This window comes from Strix uralensis, chromosome 7 (assembly GCF_047716275.1).
Source record: "Strix uralensis isolate ZFMK-TIS-50842 chromosome 7, bStrUra1, whole genome shotgun sequence".
Lineage (NCBI taxonomy): Eukaryota > Metazoa > Chordata > Aves > Strigiformes > Strigidae > Strix > Strix uralensis.
The window spans coordinates 25,167,438-25,193,505 of record NC_133978.1 but is presented as its reverse complement, the minus strand read 5'-3'; the positions used below and the strand labels follow the sequence as shown (position 1 = coordinate 25,193,505).

Genomic DNA, 26,068 nt, shown 5'->3' with positions numbered 1-26,068 from the left:
TACCTGAGCAGTTGCTTTTATGGGGCTTCTGCTCTGAGACTCAGAGTTACAGAGCACTTGGGTCTCTAACAGAGGCCAGAGCTTCAAGACAAGCTTGGTCTAAATCACTTTGTTCAGTCTGAAGGAGATTTGGCTGAAAAGCGATTTCCTTTCACTGGGTCTCCCACAGTGGAGTAGTAGTGCTTCATAGTTTATTTGTAAATATTCTTCAAACACATATTAATTGTTTTGCCTAGGATGTGTTGATATTAGTCAGTATAAATTATCTGAATGCCCTTACCTTCATGTGCTGTCTAGGGATAAAATTATAAGGTGCTCTCTAGCCTTTTGATAAATTACCATGTGTTTTTTAAAAAAAGTACAGTATGATGTTTGTAATAAGCCAGGTGAACTGAATTAGTGCTAACTATTGTCTTGACTATCTGTGCAACATGACTATATTCAGTCAATTTAAACATATATTGTCATATCTTTTATATACATTTTAGGTAAAGCAAGTACATCAGAAATCTTCATGAATAAATATAGTCAAGGTGTTCAACTTTTCTCTTTTTACAGATGATTCAGCAGCATCAGGAGTGGCTAGAAGACTTGGTTATTAGACTTCTTTGTGTGTTTGCATTAGACAGATTTGGAGACTTTGTTTCAGATGAAGTAAGTTGTCTCTGAGTGAACAGGTAGATCAGCAGACTTCTGCAGGAGCTATTGCAGCAGATCAGCTATGCTTTGCACAGTGCTACTGCATGTGCCTGTTGTAATTGCTCACAGATGCTTATTACAAGTAGCTGATACATAAATCTTACCTTGTTCGTGTAACAGTTTTGGTCATTTGACTCTACTCATATTGTTTTCTTTCCAAGTCAAATTTTATACAGAAATATCTGTTTTATCATTTACTTTATTCTAGGTGGTAGCACCGGTACGTGAGACTTGTGCTCAGACTTTGGGAGTAGTGTTGAAACATATGAATGAGACTGGAGTTCATAAAACAGTGGATGTTCTCCTGAAGCTGCTTACGCAGGAACAGTGGGAAGTAAGACATGGTGGTCTCCTAGGAATAAAGTACGCTTTGGCAGTACGTCAGGTAATAACCCTCATGACAAATTGCAGAGAGCCTTGGAACAAAAAGCTCTGCTCAAAGTTGAGGATGTGGCTGAACATTGGATAGGTATGCTAAAGCAAGCTTGCTTGCACTGCAGCCTCCTGTGGGCTGTAAGATGTGTGACTGCATTTTTATATCCAGGCTGCAGAAGTCTGCAAGTACATAGCAAAGTTGTACTGTTGTAACTTGATAAGTTACTTGCACAAAACATTACAGATAGAGACTGCTTGTATGATTGTGATGATACTTCCTTGTGTGAGGATAACAGAGCTGAGTGCTACAAGAGTATTAGTCTATTCATGGTATTATTCTGAAAACACTGAGCTTTGCTTATACCAAAACTGAGCTAAGTTACAGTTCATTCAAATTTATAACCTAGGTTTTACTTCATAAATGGTAACTTACAATGTTTAGATTAGTCTTGGACCCGTAGCTTCTGTTTTATATAACAAACATCTTTATTTACACGCTTGAGTACATCTTAGCAGTTTGGGGCATTATATGCTTTTTAAGTTTAAAAATGCTTTTGATCTTTTTGACAGGACATGATAAACACTTTATTGCCTAAAGTGTTGCCTGCAATAATTGAAGGTCTTCAAGATCTGGATGATGATGTTCGAGCTGTTGCTGCAGCATCTTTAGTACCAGTAGTGGAAAGCCTGGTCCAGCTTCAGTCTCAGAAGGTGACTGAATTGTTCACTTTTGGTCTGAGCAAAGACATTAACACTTACAGTCAGCACTTGGATTTTTTTTTTTGGTACAATGACCTCTTTGCCTTATTTGTGTAGGTGCCTTTTATTCTTAATACCTTGTGGGATGCACTTCTGGAGTTGGATGACTTGACAGCTTCCACAAACAGTATCATGATCCTTCTTTCTTCCCTTCTGACTTATCCTCAGGTCCGCAAATGCAGGTAACTTTTTAAATAGTATTGCTTCAGTATTGCAGGTTTGACTGCCCAGTTATTTTCAAATTGGAGTAATCAAAGTTGCTTTCAAGTCATGTGCCAAGGAGATGCTTGATTGAAGTCAGTATTGTAATTTTACTCTTTGTTTTTCCTTAAAGTGAAGGTTAGGACAGTGCTTCTATTTTCATTGCATTAGTAAAAGGCAACAAAATAATTGAAAGGTACTAGACACTGTTTATGTGTGATTTTTCCCCCCCCCCCCCCCCCCACCCCTTTTCTCTCTCCATTCATCTTGGGTATTTTAGTAAAGGATATTGGCTCTGCTCATATGGTGGTCCTGCCCACAAACAAGTTGTTCAAAATTCACATCAATAGGACAACCAGAAATTCTGTGACTCGTTGAAGATAATGTCTAGTTCCTCTCTGTTTCAGATTCCATCAAATTAAAGGAATTGCACATTAGTATCTTAACACTCTTCATAATACACATGGTAAACTCAGAGCATCTGCACTTAAGGTAGATGTTTTACACATCTTACCTTTCTCATCCTATATGATTGTCACTGCTGAAGCTGTTTTTTGTCCAAATCCAAAATAAAAAATTAAGTTTTGTCACTGCCATCTTTAATGCAGCGTGTACTGCTTGCATCAGTTGATGTGCAGGTTCATGCACAAAAGATCCAAGCTTGTTTTAAATTATTTCTAAATTCGTAAATGCCTAATAACAAATTTTAAAAATGAAAACAACTTTTTTCTAAATAGTTGAACAAATCTCAAAGTGTAGTCTAGGAAACAACATGGTGAAAACATGTGCTTGAATTGACTAGTTCTTTATACCAGTAAGAAGAAACCCCAGTATTTTCCTGAAAAAGACACTGACTCAAACTACTTCAAATGTTTATGCTGTAATAACATAATCCTTCACTTAAAATCAGCAAGCATATGCAATAATACTTCTCTTTTTAAAAAAGCTTTCTTTTGAAAAAAACTTGATAACTGTGGATAAACAAAATTAACTTAGCTCTGTGTGTGTGTTGTTGTTTCTTTATCCCTGTTACTGCCTCTACATCTTCCCTTCATGTACTAGTATTCAGCAGTCGCTCACAGTTTTGGTCCCACGTGTGTGGCCATTCTTGCACCATACTATATCTTCTGTGCGAAAAGCAGCACTGGAAACATTATTCACACTGCTGTCTACCCAAGACCAGGTAAGAATTGGAGTTATTAGTGTTTTACTAAGATACATATTGGAATTTGCTTGATTATATGATGCTCTTGTTTCAGAGCTCTTCAACGTGGCTGACTCCAATTCTGCAAGACATGTTGAGGCACATATTTCAATTCTGCATCTTAGAAAGCAACCAAGAAATTCTGGATCTTATTCACAAGGTATTTGCACAATTTATTACTTAGATATATAGTGTTTGTTTATCCTGCTCTCTCATATCTTCTGCACTTTTTTGCAGATAAATAATTGTGTGTTCATGTTAATTATTTTGTAGTTAGCCTATGTGATGCTTTATTATAGAGTGAAGGAGAATAGGATGGTTCCTGCAGCTTATCTGCACATACATGATCTTACATAGGCCACATACAAAGTTGTCATGATTTCCACTATGTGTCTTTCCCCAGGTATGGCTGGAACTGTTAAACAAGGCATCTGTACAGTATGTGGTTGCAGCTGCTTGTCCATGGATGGGAGCCTGGCTCTGCTTAATGATGCAGCCATCTCACTTGCCCATTGACTTAAACATGTTGCTAGAAGTAAAAACCAGATCAAAAGTAAGTGAAATGTGACCTCACTAACTGTTCTGGGGAAAGTAGGAAGTGGATTAGCTGTATATGAAGACATGTTCTGAAGGTGTTAGAGGGGAGTAGTGGTGCCTTTCTACAACTCTAACCTATCTTAGAAACATCGAGTCTGTACAGCAAAATAGTTCTTGTCAGGTTAGCTATGAGAACTCAAAATTCTGTCATAAAGTCTTTATTTACATGGTTCCACAACCATCTGTTTGCAGGACTGAGTTAAGTCTAAAAGTATTGTGTTATTTCTGAAAACATGCTTAAAGAGGTTTCCTTTTTTCTATGTGGACTCAGTTTATCAGCTGTATGTTGAGTATTAGTTTTAATACCATAGTGAAGGAACCATAGCATACATTTAATAGGACCATAGAATACTATTAGCAGAGAGATGATTTACAGTGATTAACTACTTCAAGAAGCCTGTTATCCAAAAAACGTTCTGGCTTATACAACTTTTGCAGGGTATGATGATTATTTGAAATGTTATGGAATATGAATTCATCTATTCCATTACAAACACACTTACTTTCAACCTCTCCCAACTTTATTCCATAGGAAAAGGCAGGCGCTAAACTGCGTCAAGGTCAAACCCAGAATAAAGAAGTGATTCAGGAATATATTGCTGGGGCAGACAGCATTGCAGAAGATCCAGTGACCAGAGATTATGTTGTCATGCGAGCTCGGATGATGGCAGCAAAGTCAGTTTACTGGAAATCTGAAAAAAACACTTAGAAACAATTTATCTTTTTCATTTATATAGTGTTTTTGCCAAAATATAATTATCATCAATTGCAGAGTAATTGTAACATTGAAGTGACTCTTCTTTCTCCTTTTGTCAGGTTGCTGGGAGCACTTTGTTGCTGCATTTGTGACCCAGGTGTAAATACTGTTACTCAAGAAATAAAGCCAGCTGAATCATTAGCTCAGCTTCTGCTCTTCCACTTGAATTCTAAATCTGCCTTGCAGAGGATTAGTGTTGCATTAGTAATCTGTGAGTGGGCAGCCTTGCAAAAGGTAGGATGTTTCTGCAGCAAAAATAAATTTTACTTACTATCTTAATCCACAGCTTGTCGTCTGCTACTTAGCTCGAAATAAAATTTCAGTTGATAAGCTAAAATGGTATTTATACATCTAAATACTAAAATCTTGATTGTTAAGACAATGGAGGAGTACATTACCCTGTAGCTAAACACCAACTGTCAGAATATGAATCAGTAAATATGTTCACATTTCTTCTACACATAAGTCTGTTCTCAAGATGCATGTTACCTAAGGTCAGTGGTGCCTTTTAACATGATGGTTTTCCATGTATTCACTGTCACTTCTGTTCTAGTGGCAGACTGAAGGTTTTGTTCATAATCTTTAAGATTCTGGGTTTCAGGTGTTTAATGGTTCCTCTGGAAACTGGATTTTTGTAGCTAGATTGTGCTGTTGAGTGCCCAAAACTGAACAAAAGAAATTGTGATTACTTATAAATACAAATAATGTCTCTTCCTGTTATAGGAGTGTAAAACTGTGGCCATTTGTGTGCAACCTCGTTTACTTGGGGTCCTTTCTGAACATCTCTATTATGATGAAATTGCTGTTCCTTTTACACGAATGCAGAATGAATGTAAACAACTCATCTCATTGTTAGCTGATGCAAACATTGACATTGGAAACAGAGTAAACTGCAGTGTATTTACAATAGATCAAGCTAATGAGCTGGTAAGTAGAGGCATGCCTGCCCTTCCTTCAAATCTATTCTTGTCTTGAAATACATCGTCAGCATAATTATTACATAGACAGTAACTTTCAGAAATAATATGGTGACTGTACACATCCTTTGACAGGAGATGTAATAGACACTTACCACTTCCCCTGAGGTGTTTACAGACAATGACAAAAGTTGAGTAGAATGCAAGGTGGATACTTAGCAGGAGAAGAAGTTCAGTATTCTAATTCCAGGTATAGATTCACTATTGAAATCTACACAGAAGAAAACAAAGCAGACTGGAACTCCTTCAAAACCACTGTCCAAAGACTAGTAAATAAACTGTGTAAATTCTAGACCTTCTCCTGGCCCCCCTGACCCCCCAAGCTTAATTTGTTTGTTGTTTTTTTTTTTTCCTGGCCTTTCAATTGTTTTGTCTCTTTTTAATCAGAAAACATCAGTGTTAGATGTGCTAATAAAAGGTAGCTCTTGACATGAAAAGCTCTGTAAGCAAAAATAGAGCCGATTAATATCGGGGCAACAAATTAAAAGGTTTTTCTTCCAAACTGGCGTCTTAAGCAAAGAGAAAGATGAGTATGGACAGATGAGGTAGGATGTAAATGAAGAGCTTGTGGGTTTGAGAGCCTGCAAAATAAAAAGGGACTGGGGTGGGAAGGGTGTATAGATTTGGGGGGATGAAGGAATGGTGGTGGATGTTGTGTGGTTTGAGGAGGAGGATTAGGATTCTGGATGTGTTTGTGTATGTTACTGAGATGCTGAGGGTCAGGATAAGAGGAGGTTTAAGATTGTACAATTATGGCCACGATGAATCTTGAAATTCTCAGGTGGTAGTATTTACGTAGCAGTATGCAGTAGCTTAACCTGAAAATCTCAACATATCTTTAAAGTTATAAATAATTGTGTCTGAGGGGATTTTGGGCCAGTCTGATTATGACTACCATCTAAAATGGATAAATTCCCAACGTAAAGCCAGACAGAATCATGTGAGCTCATAGTCTGTGAAGTACAGGAGTTCTCGTATACCTCAACTGTTTACTCAAGTCCAGCAGTAGGGCTGCTTGAACAATGCGTGTTTTTTCAAAAGATATCCATTCTGGATTAGAAGACTCATTCTATAACTATTTGCTATTTTCTATGGCTGTTTCTGCACCCTTTTCAACTGTTAAAGTTTTCTTGAAGTACAGACACCAGACCTACTCCGCATTGTAGTATGCGTCTTCATGCATGAGATAGAAAAACCCTGTGCTCCTCCTTCGTATTCAGATTTTTTGCATCCTTTGGTGTTACAGTCATCAAGGTCATGTGGAGTAGAACTTGAGATGTCCATAGAATGAAGCAGTACAAGACTTATAGTTGAAAGACTTGACCTGAACATTTAAAAGTAAAAAGCAAAAACCAACAAAAAAACCCCTCTCAGACTAACACTCTCAACAATTGTTAACTTTCCTGTACTTAGGAGCCTAACTATCCTATCAGTAGAGTAAGTTCATCATTTCCATGATTCCATGTCACTTTTAATCTGTTTCCTGTGAAAGGTTTAAACTACAGTAGTCAGCCAGTTGTGAGTGGGGGAAGGATATGGCAAGTCCTGCAGCAACTGTCTTGTGCTGACTTTTTGCTTGTATTTTTATCCCAGTCTTTCCTCAAAAGAAAATCAGCTTAGAAACAACTTCTTCATGCGTGGGACCTTGCACATCCTTTGTGGCCTCTTGTACTCGTGGCATATTCTCATTTGCTTATCTGTCATGTGCTTACATATTGCCAGAATATCTGGATATATCTGGTGGATATAGGACAATCTAAATTTGGGAGAAGTATGTAAAATCCTCCTCTAGCTTTGGGAATCTAGACTTGAAATGTTGATAATATGCCTGATTTTCCCCTTGAGCTGCAGCTCAAGATTCCAGAAACTATGTTCTGGAGCATTTCCTGCTATTTGCTGGAAAAATGGAGATGATAATACCTAGTGAAGTGACTTGTGTTCTGCCATGAAAACCAGTTTTCAGAGGATATCCTGTTTTACAGTAAATGAAACAGATTTGTAACTCTTTTCTTCCTTTTTATTAGGTTACTTCTGTTTTCAATGAGGTGACATCATCCTTTACTTTGAATCCTAAAATTCTACAACAGTTGGACAGTAAACGACAGCAAGTCCAAATGACTGTTACAGAAACAAATCAAGAATGGCAAGTGTTGCATCTGCGAGTCCATACATTTGCTGCATGTGCAGTTGTGAACTTGCAGCAACTTCCAGAAAAACTAAATCCTGTTATAAAACCCTTAATGGAAGCCATCAAAAAAGAGGAGAATACACTTGTACAAAACTATGTGGCTTTGTGTATAGCAAAGTTACTTCAGCAGTGTACAACAAGGTCTCCTTGTCCCAACTCAAAGATTATAAAAAATCTCTGCAACTCCCTTTGTGTAGATCCACATCTTACCCCACTAGCAGCATGTCCTGCACAGCCTCAGAGTGGCCATGAAAACTCAAAAGGTATGATATCTAAAACTGCCAGGATTTTTAAAATATGTCTGTGCTTGTCTCTGAACTGTTAAAATTAGTATTTGACTGAGTCTTGTTTTCAGTGTTTTTAAAAAGCTGTCAACCGAGTCTTCATTCATTAGTAATTATTTCACTTAGGTATTTTAAACTACACACTGTGCAACTAATGATGCGTATGGTTTTCAGAAAATTTCTGTATAAAAGACCTTAGTTCCAATTTTCAGTTATATGTTGTTCAATTATTATCCACTTATGATCACATTTAATTTACATATGTTATGAAGATTTTCATTGAAATTGAGTAAGTATGGAAATTAGAGTAGCCTGTTAGAAAAAGTCTGACTCGTGTTACATTCCATAGGCTAATAGTAAGATAGCAAAAGATGAGGACAGTGCTCAAAATGAACAAATCCTGTGCACACTGTGGTCATGGATTTTCTGTAAATGAGTGTCCCTTGCTAAAAATGTATGGATTGAATGAACAACACTAAGACCTTAATACTCTTGAAGATTCTAGCCTGCTTTAAGGTTTGACCATTATCCATTTTACTTTTTCTTAATGAATGTGTTATAATTTATCTCAGAGTAGAATAATATTCATATCTGAAAATTAAGCTGGTTAGCATAGAAACATCAACAAATTCAAACATACTGATGGCATCTCCTATTATTTCATGATAGAAGTCTTGAACTGCTTGTAAAGGACATGGAACATAAGTTTGTTTAAACTTTAGAATGTAACACGTTGTTTTATATAAAAAAAACTTGTGCAGACTTTATATTTGACTGAAGTTTTATCTGTGTTTCTTGCTGAATAAGAACTTATGTGGCAGTTTGCATACTTTGATTTTCGTGCCAAGTCTGTAATTTGTTCTTAACAGAGTAACTCTACTCTGTACTTAAATTTTTCTGTCCTTGAGGATGATGACACTTATGGGGTTTTTTTTAAAGCACGTTTTGATCTGCAGATGACTTAAAGGTGAAAGTGATAGCTACCTACATTTTAAACTGCAGCTTAAATTGTTGTCGGCTGTTCTCTCTTCCTTTAGGGCCCAACTCTGATAAAGATGGGATGCATCATACAGTTACTAAGCACAGGGGGATAATTACGCTGTACAGACATCAGAAAGCTGCTTTTGCCATCACAAGTCGGCGAGGTCCTACTCCAAAAGCTCCAAAAGCCCCAATTGCAGATCTCCCTGCTGGCAGTAGTGGAAGCATTCCTACAGAACTTGATGAGGTAAACTTCAAAAAATTGTATTTGCAACTTGTGCATCCGCCTGTCCCTTCCATGACTTTGAATTCACTGGAGTTTGATAGCGTTATAATAGGGATGCCCAGGATCTTTTCATGAGAGAACTGAGTTGACATAAAATTTTGTGATAAAAGCAGCATATGTTTGGTGATGATGATGATGTTTTAAATCTTCAGTGTGTCATTAAAAAACTAATAGCTCCTGAAGTATTTTACATTTAGTACAGAATATTAATATCTCAGTACAAATCCATGCAAATGGATTTCCCCAAACTGCTGTGATTGTGTCCCATTACCCATGTTAGTGTTGGTCATCTTGATGCATGATGGATGCTCTGAAGCATTAAAAACAGTATCTGAAATGTAATTGGCTTCAGAATGAATGTGGGACTTCCACACTTGATACGCTAAACTTTTTGTTGCTGTTCTGTTCATATAAAACCTTAAGTGTGTTTTAATAAGATCCTAGTCATGACAGTGATTCCTGAACAGTGTTGTGGACTTTTTTCTTAATTGTTTAGTTTTTAGCAATTCCACTTTTCTGAAGACGGTGGGAGCAAGAGAAAGTGCTTAATAGCAAATCAAGTATTGATTGCTTTTGGGAAGATTTGCTAGTGTGTCATTGTTCTTGGTGTCCCTATATTGATAGTATCTGAGGTCCTGGAACTGGAACCAATTGGAAGACCTCTTGCTGAAATTTTGCTGTGTCAGCAAAAGACAGATTCCCAAATTTACAGTATTTAAATAATCTGCTATAGATCTTATTTTTACCTGTATAAAGAATAAAATAACTTAAAATCGACAAGCAAATTTGTTGTAGGTATAAACAATCAGAATTGAATGCCTATATAAGAATGGGACCCTCCTTGAAAATTAACAGTTATTCTTACATGTATCTGTCCTCACTACTTTGTTAAACTGTTTAATTCTAGGCTCAGAAACCTTATGTTGTACAAAGAAGAGGAGCTGAATTCGCCTTATCTACTATAGCTAAACATTTTGGTGCTGAAATGGCAACAGGATTGCCACATCTCTGGGATGCTATGGTTGGTTCATTAAGGAACAACATTCACATAAATAATTTTGGTAATTACACTTCTGTTTTAAGCTGGGAGGTTTGGTAGGCTGGTGGCAGTATGTCAGTCTTAAACTGAACACCTTTTCTGTTTTTAACAGACCGAAAGTCCTTACTGGAAAAAGGAGATGCTCCTGCTCAGGAGCTAGTAAATTCTTTGCAGGTTTTTGAAACAACAGCAGCTTCAATGGATACTCAGCTACATCCTCTGGTAATCATATTCCAAAGCAGCTTTTGTATGAAGCAATTCAGTCTGTTCATTGCCACTGTGTTAAATCTTTGTTTTATAAGGCTTCTTTTTAGATGTTCTTCTAATTTTGCTCAAACAATGTTTTCATTCACTTGCTAGCCTGCCTGTTCTCCAAGTCCTGTATCCTAGTCTTGATAAACTGAAGACATAGCCTTCTGTCTTCAGCAGTTAAGCTGTTACATTTTTAAAGCTGTTTTTTCCCTGTGTCCTATAGGATATGAAATTCTGTGTTTGTTTATGCAGGCTGTAGAATAAACCACAAAAGCAAACACCTACCTACAATTTAGCCTTGGCCTACCCTTTTCTGGATGAGATGCACAAACAAGATTGTGTCCGATGTTTGAGTTACAATAATATTTATGCTATTGTGTTACACTGAAATCAGCATCTCAACTCTGCTTTATTGTAATTCCATATTTCCTAAATCTGGAGAACAGACTGATAGTATGATGCCTTCTCTTTGTTATTAAAGTACAGATAAAAAAGTTACGCTGCATTATGTGAGTGAGTGAAATGGGATGACTTCTAATAGGCTGACATGTAGTTTATGTGGCCAGAGTGGGAGGAAAGAATGGTAGTAATAAAGACTCTGCAATTTACTGCCTGACTACTCTGTAACAGGCCGAAGGTTGTCAGAAAGGCTCCCTATGCAAGGAATGCAAAAATTATGGGAGACTTCAGTTTACCCTTAAGTAGACTTGATTTGATTTTTAAAATTACTTCTTTTTACCCATTGCTCAATTTAAAAGACATCTTACATGTAGTAATAGGCTCTGAACTATTTCTGCTTGGGAGAGAGTACTACGTTGGGGTTAGGATAGTTCTGTGACAGTATCAGCTGAATGTAAAATACTGGTTAAAAAAACAATAGAAAGTTAAGAAAGAAACAGAACAAGAATGTCATCATTATGCCTGCATCTGAACAGAATATTTGGTACTAGCTTATCTGCAATACTGTATTCCAGAATAAACATAGTAGCACTGGAAGAGGCATAGAGAAGGGCAACAGAATGATAAAAATATGTGAAAAGGCTCCCATGCAAGGAATAAGTAGGCCAGAACTGTCTGGAAAGGATATGATGGGAAAGGATGGGTGTGAGGAATGGCTGTAGAATTCTGAGCAGATGGACAAGATTCACATGGAACATAGGGAATTGTTTCTTGTCTATTTTAATAAAGTACTGAAGTGATTTTGAGTAAATTTAGCATATGACATGGAAAGATTTTTTTATATATATGTATTATATATACACACACACATATATGATCTGCAGTTAATGTGTAGGTTGGTTTTGGGGGTGCTAATACTGTATACAAGTTTCAAAAAAAAAAAAAAATTGTAGAAAGTCAAAGAGGGTGAAATTGGTTCATCAAAGCTAATATTTAGGGACTTCCATACTAGGAAAAACTTGACTACACATTTAAGGTACCGAATGTAAAAATATATTTGTGCTGATAAAAGAAGACCTGTCTGTACACACGTACCCCCTTGGGAAGATGTAAATTTCCTTCTGGGTGTCTTGTCACACAGAGTTAGTAAGACTCCCAACATGGATAATTCATCTGCCTAAACATAAATGTGATGAGTCTAAGACAAATTTGCTAGCTGGAAGGAGTTCTTTAATCTGTGTGTCTCAGCAATAATTCTTTTTTTAATAAAAAGTTCTGAGTATTTAGTACTGTATTTTTCCAGTGTGAAACACTTCCTTAATTATCAAGGGTTTCTTTAATTTTCATTGTGACTAAAATCCTAAATATTTTGTTACTCTGAATTTTAATTGTATTGGGGAGTAATACTACTTCAAAGTTCATGTTTTTCTTCTGAAACAAGTTTTCAGTTCTAAACAATTAGATCTTGTGAAGGAGCCATTTCAAGCATTCTTTGGGAGGCAACAGTGACTTAAAGACTGTTTATTTCAAAATAATTCAGTAATGTGTTTATAATGCATATTAACCTTTTTTCCCCACCACCTTCTTCTATTCAGTTAATACAGCACTTGCCTCATCTTTATATGTGCCTTCAACATCCCAGCACTGCAGTGAGACACATGGCTGCTCGTTGTGTAGGTGTTATGAGCAAAATAGCTACCATGGAAACAATGAATATCTTTCTAGAGAAAGTTCTACCGTGGTTGGGAGCAATAGATGACAACACCAAACAAGAAGGTGCAATTGAAGCTCTTGCGTGTATCCTTGCTCAAATACTCAAAAATGCAGAAACTCCTTTGCAGTTGCATAATTTGGGGGAACAAACACTGTTGCCTGAAAAAAATGTAAGGAGGAATGAAATGTTAAGCTGCTTTCCTCCCGTAGACAAGAAATAGAAGAAACTTTCATTTCCGTTGCCTTTTGTCTATCAAATGAAGGTTTGGTGGGGATAATTCAGTTTCTCAAACCATGGAATTCACTGGGCTAAATGTAATTGGGTAGATCAGACTCCCCCCCCCACTCCCCTTGCTTTGTTGATAGAAATCTTTTTTTTCTGAATGTAACGTATTAATGACTTTTACCTATCAAGTGTGAAATCTGCCAGGTATATATTGATGTCAGTTCTGAACAGGTAAAAACTATTTCCTTAATAACTGATCCAGGTGTAATGGAGCAGCTGGATGTTGGTATTGTTCCATACATTGTTCTTCTAGTGGTTCCAGTTCTGGGTAGAATGAGTGATCAGACAAACAGTGTGCGTTTTATGGCTACTCAGTGCTTTGCAACACTAATTAGACTAATGCCTCTTGAGGTAAGCTCAAGTTGTAGGTATACTGAGTATGTGAACTGTCCTGTATCTGCTTTTTCACCAGCCACAAAGTCCAAGCTTCTAGCTTATTAAATGCTGAATAAGTAACTGGTTTTATAGATGTTGAGTCCATATCAGATAATTGAAGATGTGTCCTTCACGATGTAAAATGAGTAAACTTTGACCCTCTGTTAGTAATTTTCTAAATGAGTGTTAAAGTAAAATTTCTCTTTAGGAAACTCATCTCAGCTATGTACATGAAGTTAAAGTGTATATTCATTTCTTGAGTTACATGAGCACTTTCTCTAGGTATGTGTGGTGTTGTGTATGTGGTCCAGAGAAATGCATAAAAAAATCAATACTGATTTAAAAGGAAGAAATGAAATAGCAGCAATAGAAACAGTGTGGAGATAAGTCCAGTTACTTATCCCTAGTTCTTAAAATCTAAAAGCCCCACCCTACAGCTTTGGGCAAAATATTATGTGTATTATGATCCAGTAGTGTTTAATCAGTACAGATTTGCTTCAGTGTTTCACTCCTACAACTTGCATACCTCGGACACTTTCTCATATTGCACTTCAAGGACTACAAGGCTTCCAAGTAACTTATTTTCACCACCAGATGGTAATAGAAGACAGTTCAGAATTCATTTGCATGCTTCTAATGAAAAAAACCCCGTCAGTTTAATGGGTTTAGTATCTTTTATTATCTCAAATTTTAATTTAGCATTATAGAACCTTAGAATCTGATAACTAGTAATCTGCCTTAAATGGAGCACTTAATTTCTCTATGCTTACACTGAAACGTTGAAAAAGTTGAAAGTGAGCAAAGTAGAAATGGATTTCTTAGATGCTGCTGTTTGTTCTAATGCCATTCACACCAGTGCACTTCAAATGCATCTAAATACAGTGCTATGGAATACATGTAGCTTAGATTTTTTTTTAAGCTATTTTAATAGAATTTAGTGAGCATCTCAGTGTAGAATACTTGTTATATTAATTGCATACATATGCATGATCAGTTCATGCTTCTTTTCCATAGTTACTCAAGAACTCCCTTAGGACTTCCCCTTCCACTTAAGGAAGTTCAGTATCAGATACTGAACTATATTAAATATACAAACTTAGAAATATGCAAACTTAGAGTGAAGTAGATTAATAATGAGAGAAAATACCAGTACTGTTGTGGGACAGTCTTTTGAATGTTAGCAATTTTTAAATATTAGGCCAACAAGGAATTTAAATTGGTAACTGTAGGGGGGTTGCAGTCATCTCTGTGCAAAGAGTAGGGGGTGGATTGATGGGGTCTAGGGAAATAGATGTTTTATGGGGAAATACTTTATTATTTCAATCTCAAAAAAGGATTCCTTAACTCTATTAACAAGTTTTCATAGACAAAGCTTCACGTGTGTGAAAAAACTTACGGAGTGCTGTTTTATGGATAGCTTTACTTTTTTAAATGGGAAGACTTTTTAGGGTAGTCCTGCAGATATTTCATAAGACAAACAGTTTTCAGTAGTTATAGAGGTATTACTAAAAAAAACTTTCCACTCTTTCAATTTCATGTCCCTGAAGCATGACTTACAGTTCTGTAACAAAACAGTCTGTATAGACTTTTGTGTTTATTGCTGGCATTTTATATACTGCCTAAAATACAAGACCGGAATTCAGCTGCTAGATAAGTAAAAGTGATAAGAGGTCTGAATAAGCTTGGAGTTTCTAATTGGTATTTTTGTGTTTGTTTCTAATTGTGAGGAATTGGAAACAATAGCAATAAATCTGTTGGGAGAACTTAGGTACGCTCAGTTTTCTGTATCTTTATTCTCAATTTCATTATTCATTCAATCATAAAAATGAAAATATGACTGAGAGAAGGTTTGTAAGATAGATGGTTCAACTTAATCTGTCCAGTTTTATTGATAAGCAATCATGCTGCAAGTTGACAATATACTTAAACCAAAATAGCTGGCATGGTATTCATGCTTCAGACATATTCAATTGTTCTTCCTACCCTCCCTTTTAAAAGAACAAGTAGGCTGTTGTCTGTGTGTATGTACATAAATATCTTCTTGGAGCACTTCTAACATCTCAAATCTGGGTTGGTTTTCCCCCTTCCTTATTAACCACATACACAGTGGAATTATTTCATTGTAGTTTTTCTTCTCAGCCAGGAGCCCTCTCTGAGTGATCAGTAATGTGGGTTTTGAAGTAAAGCTAACTAAAGATGGAGGTGGCCCAGAAAACTGGGATGACAGATGCGATGATGGAAAATATCAGTACCTCTTTTGCTACTGCATATTATTAGCAAGCGAGAATGTCTGAGCATGTTTGGTCCCCAGATAGCTTCTTTGGGCTTCTGGCCTGGTATGAGAAGTACATAGGAAGCCAAGGTCTGCTGTTACAAACCTGGAGGGGTTTAGGGTTTTTCTTTTTCCGAACAGTTTTCAACTGCTTGAATTCATCCTGTGGATTTCAGTATCATTCTAGATCTCATTCTGCTAACATATGTAGGAGAAAAATCCATCTAACTTTGGATGGTAGATTGTGACTAAGGAGAAATGGGTGTCAGAGGATTCTCTAGCCAACCAGATAAACTCTCTGTTTAATAAATAGCTCAGTCTTTGTAAAATCTTACAAGCATGACCAGGATTTCCCCTCCTCTATGCAATTGTATCAAGCTTTTCAGTGTGTCCTTTGGGGCAGAATTCGTCTTCTGCACGCTACAGCCCTGGATGAGTTGATCTGCAAGGAACCAAAACAAGTATAGCACTGAATTTGGATTTATACAATTGAGAAGATTGCAGATATTTTCCATCTCTTTAAAATGTCTAAGCTAGTATGAGGTTTTATTTCTTACCGTCTGTGAGAATTAAGTACTGTAGCCCTTACACTGCTGCTTTAAAAATACTATCCTAGGCTGGTATACCAGATCCACCAAACATGTCTGAAGAATTAATCCGAATGAAAGCTAAAGAGCGTCACTTTCTGGAACAATTATTGGATGGAAAAAAACTGGAAAACTATAAAATTCCAGTACCAATCAAAGCAGAGCTCAGAAAATATCAGCAGGTAACAGCTTATACTTTTATTTTTAAAAAGCACTAAGTTCCAGTCTGATATGATTTTATGGAAGGGTAGGAGTTGTTCGGGTGCTGGGTGTTTTTGCTTGTGGGTTTTCTGTTTTGCTTTTAGCTGTGCAGTGTGCATCGTGGACTCTTGGATAAAGAACAACAAATTAAGTAATGCATGCCATTTATACTGTTTTTCTTCTAGTTTTTTGCCCCTCTCTGGATTCTGTCCTTTTTCTCAGGGAATGGCCAATGGGCTGTGCTGCTTAGGCTGACTGTGGCAGCTCACCACTGTAAAGGGAGGCCTCATCATACTGTTTGGCTGCTTACGTTTCTCCCTTTATTGCCCTCTGCTTAGAGTAAATGGACTGTAGTGGATGCATTTATGGTGGGAACCCAGCTTATAGTTTGGCAGTGATGGATGAACTGAAGCTTAACTAGCCAAAAGCCAGTTTTTACTTCTGAGGCACTCTTTATTTTGTGATTTCAGGATGGAGTGAACTGGCTGGCATTTCTTAATAAATACAAACTTCATGGAATTCTTTGTGATGACATGGGCTTAGGAAAAACTTTACAATCCATTTGCATTCTTGCAGGTGATCATTGCCTCAGGTAAGCTTAAACAAGTAACATTATATCTTAAAGACTTTAATGATAGGTTTTATCTATGGTAATAACTCTGGACATAGTCCTGGACAATTGGGTAGATGGCTCTGCTTGAGCAGGGGGGTTGGACCAGATGACCTCCAGAGGTCCCTTCTGACCTCAACTATTGTGCAAAAAACAATTTTTTCAAAGCTGTTTTTACATTCTTAAAGGGCTCAGGAATATGCAAGAACAAAACTGGTAGACAGTGTTCCTCTTCCCTCCTTGGTCGTGTGCCCTCCTACACTCACAGGACACTGGGTGGATGAAGTGGGCAAATTTTGCTCAAAAGAATATCTTAATCCTTTGCACTATACAGGACCTCCTACTGAGAGAGCAAGGTAATGTAATTTGTGTTTATGACTTCAGTAAAATACCACACACAGAATTTTGCAATTCACTTTACTACTGAAGCATAGTTTGTGGGTGTGGTAAAACTTGTGGTGGTACCTTTAAAGGCTATAATAATAACATAAGTAAGGAACACTTTAGTTAGGATTTCGTGGTGTTTTTTTTTTTTTTTAAGATTACAACACCAGGTGAAAAGACACAATCTCATAGTGGCTTCGTATGATGTTGTAAGAAATGACATTGACTTCTTCAGGTAAGAATTGGGGTTTTTCTGAAGTTTTTAATAGCTTAGAGTTTTAAATGCTACTTAAGTCTGTGTTCTCCTTTTCTAGAAATATTAAGTTTAATTACTGCATTCTTGATGAAGGCCATGTAATAAAAAATGGAAAAACAAAGCTGTCAAAAGCAGTAAAACAGCTAACTGCCAATTACAGGATAATTCTTTCTGGGACACCAATCCAGGTAACTGCTTTTCTTTTTTTCTATTCAATTGGGTGAGTAGTAGAAAACAAGCAAAAAACCATCTCCTTTGCAGTCTGCTTTCTTGTGCTTTTTATCAGTCGTCTTGTTCAAAGTATACATTGTAAAAAAGCCTTTCATTGCTAAATACTTGAAACTACTTCTTTTTTTTCCTTTCCTGATATACCCATGCATAGGGGAATGGGTACAGTATCTGTGGTACTAATGGGGCTTAAAAGTTGGCAACAAGACTTTTTCTACCACTTGTTCTTGAAGTAGCAGGCAGGGAAGTGGGGAGAGAGCATTTCCTTATGCCTCTAGTGAAATTAGCAAGAAACTCATCTCTGAGAACTCCAGATTTTGGGCTTTGTCCTGATGGCTTGTCTGTGGAGTATCTGTCTCATCCAGGACTAAGACCACTGGTGTCTCCTGGGTTTTGTTGTCCAGAAGAACTCAGGGTGTGGCTTAAGGTGTCAGACACAGTAGAGAGTCCATTTATATATTAAAGTGCATGTGCAGGTCTTCCTGTAACTTAAGTTGATGAAAGAGTCACCAAGTTCCAGGAGCTCAAAAATATGGTGAAGTGTTATGTTTGTAGTGTTTTATAGGCAGTGTTAAATATGTGTGGAAATATTTCTGATAACTTGTGACAATTCATTACTTTTAAAAATAATTTAACAGATGTTTCTTTTATGTTCAGAACAACGTCTTAGAGTTGTGGTCGTTGTTTGACTTCCTTATGCCAGGGTTTTTGGGTACCGAACGCCAGTTTGCAGCTCGTTATGGCAAACCAATACTGGCAAGTAGAGATGCCCGAAGCTCCAGTCGAGAGCAAGAGGCTGGTAAGAATCAAATGTTAAATCTTGGTTTTCTCGTTTTCTTTCTTTAAATGAGAACTGCTAATGAAAAGAGGAAGTGCAGTCAGCTCCAACACAAGAGATTGGCGGGGGCAGGCTGAATGTTTTGAATTTTTTTCTTTCTAAAATACTGCTTCTGTTGCCTTCGCTTAGGGGTTCTTGCAATGGAAGCACTGCACCGTCAAGTTCTGCCATTCCTCCTAAGGAGAATGAAAGAGGATGTACTGCAAGATCTTCCACCCAAAATTATTCAAGATTATTACTGTATTCTCAGTCCTCTACAGGTATGCTTAAAAAGTGGCTGGTAGCTTAGCTTTTTCAGCACAATTAAAACCACAGAGGAACCACTTGTGTATTCCTGGGTCAGTGTGACATTCTCTGGCACCACGGGTTTAAAATGTTTTTCTAGTACACGTTTAAAAACTAATTTTACTCCAGTTGCAATAGACTATTTCTTTGGTTTAATTTCTGGCATTGTTCTACAAGAATAACATCTAGGCATCTGTAGATTCTTTTTTAAATACTTTCCAAGCTGAAGAAAATGAATTGCAAGAATTCCACTGTTAATGTTGATCTTGTGCTATATATAAAATAGCTTCCTTGATTTATAATAATTCAGAACTTTAACTGGGAACTAAATTCTAAAAATGACTGCTCATCTTGCTTCTGTTGGGTAAAATGTATTTATTCCCTTGTACAGGTTCAGCTTTATGAAGATTTTGCCAAGTCTCGTGCCAAATGTGATATTGATGAAACAGTTTCTTCCATTTCACTGAATGAAGAAACTGAAAAACCAAAGCTTAAAGCTACAGGTCATGTATTTCAGGTACAGATTTCTTTAGCAATTTTTACTACCTAGTTCATTTATTTCTGGTAACTGTATTTCCAGGTTTAATAAAAAATGAAAATCAAAATAGTTACCTTACACATTTGTGGCTATATGATCTAAGTAAAATATTTAGGGTTTGGATTAGATTGCCTGGAACGTGTTGTATAGCTATTATGCTTAAATTATGTTTCTGTGTCTTAAGTCATATAAAACCATCTTAAATCTTTTAATGTGTTTTGCTCAACTGATGTTCAGCTATTTTGTGGATCTTGGATGCTACTCTCAATTAAAAACTGATTACCAAAAGTGCAAAACCTCCAAGCAAGAGCGAACTAATTTTGATCTCAACAGTTGTTACGCTACAAAACTAAGATTCTAAAACATGAACAAAAAAGTTTCCTTAAGGTTAGATCTGAATTTATGAGGGTTCATAGTCTTACGGAATTGCAAATTAAGTCTTGGCTACTTGGAAACAATAATTCTCAGAGGCTCTGCACAGCTCCCAAACCCATGTACTATATCCCACACTCACATGAAGGTGTGGGAAATGGTAGTCTTTGCACTGTTCCTGCAATGGGAACCAAGATTGATATGCACCTAACAGTTACTGGATACAGTTTGAAATACAAGTTTTCTTTAATATAAATGTGCAAGTTTATTTTGGCCTAAAGCCCCATTGTGGAATGTGACTGAGTGGCTCCTGTACTTATGATCAATTTTGTTCATCCTTTTTCTGTAACTACATTGTTGCTAACAATTTCTTCAAACTTCGCTTTCTCAATAAAGGCATTGCAATACTTAAGGAAGCTATGCAACCATCCAGCATTAGTGTTGACAACACAACATCCAGAATATAAAAGAATTACAGAGCAGCTTGCAGCTCATAATTCATCCCTTCGAGACATCCAACACGCGCCTAAGCTGTCTGCTTTAAAACAAGTAAGTAGACTTGCATGTTGTGCCTTAAATTTTCAAAACGTGGCTCTACTAATGTTACAATTTGGAAAGTTTTGTTTTAAGACTTCATTAATATGAAAACTGATCTTAAAATGCTGGTTAAGTAGCAAATAGAGTATAAAGGGTTTTTAGACACATGTCCTATTTTTCCTGTTAATTCAAGGGGGAGGGAGAAGCACAAGCTTGCTTCAAGGTGATGATGTTTACCTAATTTTTGCTGCCTTGTCAAAAAACTTACTTTTATTCTGCTTTTTACTCCTGTCCTTCTTGTTACAAAAAACCTTTTCTATTTATTATACAGGACACTACTAGCTTTGATAAATTGCATTACATACTTAAATTCTACTGTAAATAAAGCAAAATTAAGGAAATTACTCTTCTGTTGACTCTTAAATTTTTCATCGTTTGACAGTGAAGCCAACCTTTGCATTATGTCATTTCAGTGACTGTCATTTACAGACTTCCTTCTGTAGTTTGTTTCTCTTATTTCTACTTTTGATAGTCTATCAGTGTCAACATTTAAATGAGATCTACTGTCAGTTTGTTGATACACTTTAATGCTCTTTTACTTTAAGCTGCTGCTAGACTGTGGCTTGGGGAATGGTGGATCTTCAGAAAGCGGTACAGAAGCTGTTGTGGCCCAGCACAGAGTACTTATCTTCTGTCAACTCAAAAGCATGCTGGATATAGTGGAACATGACCTTCTCAGACCTCAGTTACCTTCAGTTACTTATTTACGACTAGATGGCAGCATACCTGCTGGTCAGAGGCATTCCATTGTTTCACGGTAAGCATATCCCTTTATAACCAGTGAGGCCAACTGTAATGAACTATATTATTTATATGGTACAAAATTATAATTTTGTCTGCCTCAAATCAGTTGAGGTTCATGGTTTCATTATTTAATGAAATTTACCATGCTTAACTCTCTTTTTGTATGCAGGTTTAATAATGACCCATCTATAGATGTTCTTTTGCTCACCACTCATGTTGGTGGATTGGGACTTAACTTGACAGGGGCTGATACAGTAGTATTTGTGGAACATGACTGGAACCCAATGAGAGACCTGCAAGCCATGGATCGGGCACATCGTATTGGGCAGGTGAAAAACTCTTATCCAGTAAGGTTTTTTTTTCCCTTGTTGAACTCCTGTTTCTTTGAATTTGGATAAGGTTGTAGCATGTAATAAAAGTGACATCTGGGGGTTTCCACCAAGTTTCCATTCATACTGCATTCTTGCAAACATGCCAGATGTGGAAGTGTGTACTTTTCTTATCCTGTCCCCAACTTGGTATGCCTTCTCTTCTGTGCTTCCTGAGCTGCTGAGGAGAGGCCAGGGAAGAATTACCCTTCAGTGGAGGAAGAGATGCAACTGAGACAAGGAACAGAAGGGAAGCCCCACAGTGTTGTCCTTCACTGGTGCCTGGACAGGGAAAGAGTGAATGCTGTTAGTTTCCCTCTACAGCTGTAAAAAGCAGAGAATTCTTCCTGAGTACAGATGCAATTGCAGGTGCCTCTACTATATGCTGGCATAGTCTCATTCTTATCATCTAACATGTCAGACTTAATGACTACAATTACTGAAGGGTAACTCCAAGCCAAACCGCTTCCGAACTGTCCATGGTGAGTACTAAAAGGTTATGCTTTCTTTAATATCTAAGATGATATTTTTTAGCTGCGTGCTGTTTTTTCTTTCAGAAACGTGTTGTTAATGTATATCGCCTGATAACCAGGGGAACTCTGGAGGAGAAGATCATGGGTCTTCAAAAGTTCAAAATGAATATTGCAAATACAGTGATTAGCCAAGAAAACACAAGCCTACAGAGCATGGGAACAGAACAGCTTCTTGATCTGTTCACTCTTGACAAGGTAAAGAACCATCTTCACAAATACCTGCCAAAAATAGAGTAAGCTTAGGGAAAAACCTTTGCTTTGAAGTGTAAAATTTAATCACATGAACACTTGAAGTTGGAATGATGAATAGTAGACAGCTCTCTGGAAAACAGGAGGAAGTGATATTTCTCTAAAATAATCATCAGACTCGAAGGATTAAGTATATTTCTGAAAACATTATCCTGTATATTTTTTTTCTTTTGTGAAGGATGGAAAAACTGAAAAAGCAGATACCTCTACCTCTTCTGGGAAAGCATCAATGAAATCAGTACTCGAAAACCTTGGAGAACTATGGGATCAAGAACAGTATGACACTGAATACAGTCTTGAAAACTTTATGCATTCATTAAAGTAACCATCATATATTAGTAATACAACTGCTGCTAGTTCACGTATTTTTCTGCTGATATTCAGCAAACTTTAAAGCATATTTAGTGAACCTTTAGCTTAATGTGTAAATAGACTTATAGAAAGAAGAATCTTCAAAAGACTGGCACTGAGTAGTGTCACCTGTTTCACTGGGGAGTTACTCTGTCTTAAACGTTTGCACTGTATAAAAAGAACTTTAAATGTAAACATTGTGAGGTGGTTTGAATTTTACTTGTTCTGAACAGCTGCAAATTCTTAATTGGTAGCGGAATAAAGCAAAGCAGGTTTTTACATATGTTAACAAGTGTTACTTCTGTTTGAAGTTAAGTCCACCATTATTTCTTTCTGTATCTATACTAGTTTTGTACAGTTGTTTTGGTGAGTACTTCAGGTTGTTCAGTGTACATTTCTCTTTTAAACACAACTTGCTTTTATGGTGTATTAAAAACAATTTTGAACTTAAACTTTCATTCAGATCATTTCAGGACTTTTATCACCAGAGGCAAAGCCTAGAAGCCTTGAAAGTATTGAATAATTAAATGGCACTAGGTACGTGCACCCACCTTTGTATATTGAGTATAAATATATTATGCTCTTCAGTGTTTTGACACCATCTTGAGAGAACAGCTGACTTGAACTTTTTAATGTAATGAGCTATATTAAATACAGGTCATGGCCTATTTGAGGCCATGTTTGCATCCTGTTAGCAGGGGTGTACTTTTTTAATTTATCTATAAGGCTAGAATATAGCCGCTTTGAGATGCATGTGTTCAGTATGTTTCAATCCTATATATTTTTTGTAACTAAAAGAAGAAATTAAATATACAGACAGACATTTTCCAGAAGTAGATTTTACACTGTCTAGGGTTCTAAAATCCATGCTAAAGTGACTGTTTACTAAACTGATGCATGATTTAAAGCTTCTTAACGGAATAGGGAAGACTTTTTTTCTTTAGGAGAAAATATACATAGAAATACCTACATTCAGTTTGAGGGAATTGAATAGTTGAAATTGTGTAATAAAGATAGTAAAGGACTTTAATAGCAGTGAGTGAGAATAATATGGCTGTATGTTACGCAGCTTTTTATAAAAGGGAGGCAGTAGTAAAAGTGTGTTTCTAGATGTGCATATGTACCAGTATATGCACTTTTTATAAATATTAAGTTATAGATAACTTACAGCAGTTGTCTGAATACATAGAATATATGTATAAATATAAAACCTAAGGTTTGTAGCTTGCTGTGTGCTTGAGCATCAGAGCTTAAAAACCACCAGAGACCTCAACTATGTAAAATAAGATTGTTTTAAAACAATATATATAAATCAAGACTGTTCTGCAGCATTGGAGATGAATTAATGTCACATTTCAGTAGTTATGAACTGCCATATTGTAACTAAATTAGCATTCCATGAAAATAAACAAAACTGGGAATATATATAACTTGTATGTTGTGTATGTCCATGTTTAGGCTTTTTCTGTAGAGAAGATTCAGTGTAGCTGACTAAGTAAAAACTAATGCTTTTGGAAATAACAGCTGTATTACTAGTATTGGTTCACTTCTACCTTCATTCATAGAATATTTCTGTTGTGCTTTCAAGTAATAATCCAAGTGGGAGAGAGACAAGGTGAGGCTTGGTGTTCTGTTTGCAGAGAAACTTACACTGCTGGAATACTGGGTTCTTTAAGATAACTTGGTGCAGTAATTTGGTGCTAGTGCCCAGAAATAACAAGATACTTGAATAAAGGAACTTCTTAATTAGTCATAAAACACTGCATGTTTTTCTTCAAGAGTTTTATTAGTTGCAGAGGTAGGAAACTCTTTGGCTCCTGTTGGAAAAGAAATACACAGCAAAGGACTGCTTTAAACCAGTTAGCTATCAGGTTGTGGTTGCTATGCAACCCTAATACTCCTAGTGATGGCTCTCTTGGATATGACATCAAAAAGACTCCTGCACCTGGAAAACAGGGGGAGCAGAACCTAGAATAATTTTCAAGATTATTATATGTACAGACTGATCTTACATGTTCTTGAATCAACACTTTCAAAATGGAAGCCAGCAGGAACACTACACTAACTATATAAAAAACACTTTTAGTTACCCTAATATTTACCTAAGAGATTTTTCTATGCTTTCCAAGCTAGCAGACAATTTACCATGATCTGGCTTGTTAGTGCAGTGTTCTCAGTGCACAAACTGGATACACTTACAGCAAAACTCAAGCAAGATATATGCTCTTGGAATGCTTCTAACTGCATTTGACCTGTTTTAATGGGTACAGCTGGACCAGACCAGGGTCTGGGCTGAAATAGAAAACTTTTATTTCTAGGCTGAAATAAAAACTTCAGAGATAGCGCCGGGATGTCAGGTTCTCAGCACCAACCATTTTGCTCTACAGCTCTGCCCCTACATAGCCTAAACCTTGAATTTACTGCAAGTTCAGTCACTGCAGGCCCCAAAAAACATGACTCACGAGTAGAACCACACATGCCCAAGGCTTGATACTGAATTACTAATCTGTGTCCGTTATCTAATGGCATGAAAAAACCACCAATGATGTAGTCCCAGATTCAAAGCTTTCTAATTCATGAAAACTAAGTACCTCTTACTGGTGACCACATTCAGGGCTGGAAGAACTGCTTTGAAATAACTGTATACATATAATGGTGCTTCTCAACCAAACTTTAAGACTGGCTGAAATTCTATTTGAAACTAAATGGAAAACTATTTTCTGCAAACTTGCACCAAGTCCACATAAATGTTCTTTCTGAAATGTCTGTTAGACTAAGAACCCAGTCTGATAAGTCTGTCTTTCTCCATACATGTCATATTCGGAATCCATTTAAGCAGGAAGCTGCTTGCATGGGGTGGGGGTATCCTCCTCCCTAATGCTTTTGGAGGTTGGTTTGTTGTTTGGGTTTTGGTGGTTTTTGTTTTTTTTTTTTTTCAAGCTTGCTGAAATCAAAATTGTACTGAAGATTGAAGGTATGCATACTCACAATTTAATTTAAATTAGTTCAAGTTTAGTCTTTTGCTTTAGTCCTTTGTACTAGATGCCCATGATCTCTAGAAAGCTTATATTTTACCTTAAAATTACCAGATTTAAAGGCAAATGCCTACACTTACCATTAGTGGCATCCCAAACTTTACTACCATCCCACGGTTTTACCGGTTACTAAGGCAATAAGCACATCTTTCTAATTAAGTCTTAACTCAAGGAGAAGTAGGGCAACTCAATCCACGTTAGGAACTGTGGAAAACTTCCAAGATGAAAACATATTCACATATATAAGT

General features: G+C 36.7%; 1 protein-coding gene across 1 annotated transcript in view; it reads left to right on the top strand.

Annotated features, from left to right (window-relative positions):
• The window catches only part of BTAF1 (B-TFIID TATA-box binding protein associated factor 1), a 47,235-nt gene extending 23,020 nt beyond the window's left edge, over window positions 1–24,215 (top strand). The window contains exons 10-38 of the mRNA XM_074874984.1: window positions 559–654; window positions 908–1,084; window positions 1,645–1,785; window positions 1,891–2,015; window positions 3,097–3,217; window positions 3,294–3,398; window positions 3,642–3,791; window positions 4,368–4,510; window positions 4,652–4,826; window positions 5,316–5,519; window positions 7,594–8,020; window positions 9,079–9,269; window positions 10,216–10,369; window positions 10,460–10,569; window positions 12,594–12,795; window positions 13,200–13,348; window positions 16,261–16,413; window positions 16,903–17,024; window positions 17,231–17,398; window positions 17,584–17,661; window positions 17,741–17,870; window positions 18,568–18,709; window positions 18,878–19,008; window positions 19,425–19,550; window positions 20,340–20,492; window positions 21,086–21,297; window positions 21,454–21,613; window positions 22,210–22,380; window positions 22,613–24,215. Of these exons, the coding sequence (XP_074731085.1) occupies window positions 559–654; window positions 908–1,084; window positions 1,645–1,785; window positions 1,891–2,015; window positions 3,097–3,217; window positions 3,294–3,398; window positions 3,642–3,791; window positions 4,368–4,510; window positions 4,652–4,826; window positions 5,316–5,519; window positions 7,594–8,020; window positions 9,079–9,269; window positions 10,216–10,369; window positions 10,460–10,569; window positions 12,594–12,795; window positions 13,200–13,348; window positions 16,261–16,413; window positions 16,903–17,024; window positions 17,231–17,398; window positions 17,584–17,661; window positions 17,741–17,870; window positions 18,568–18,709; window positions 18,878–19,008; window positions 19,425–19,550; window positions 20,340–20,492; window positions 21,086–21,297; window positions 21,454–21,613; window positions 22,210–22,380; window positions 22,613–22,759 (4,563 nt within the window). The 3' untranslated portion in view covers window positions 22,760–24,215. The remainder of the gene's footprint in view (window positions 1–558; window positions 655–907; window positions 1,085–1,644; window positions 1,786–1,890; window positions 2,016–3,096; window positions 3,218–3,293; window positions 3,399–3,641; window positions 3,792–4,367; window positions 4,511–4,651; window positions 4,827–5,315; window positions 5,520–7,593; window positions 8,021–9,078; window positions 9,270–10,215; window positions 10,370–10,459; window positions 10,570–12,593; window positions 12,796–13,199; window positions 13,349–16,260; window positions 16,414–16,902; window positions 17,025–17,230; window positions 17,399–17,583; window positions 17,662–17,740; window positions 17,871–18,567; window positions 18,710–18,877; window positions 19,009–19,424; window positions 19,551–20,339; window positions 20,493–21,085; window positions 21,298–21,453; window positions 21,614–22,209; window positions 22,381–22,612) is intronic.
• The last annotated feature ends 1,853 nt before the right edge of the window (window positions 24,216–26,068 follow it).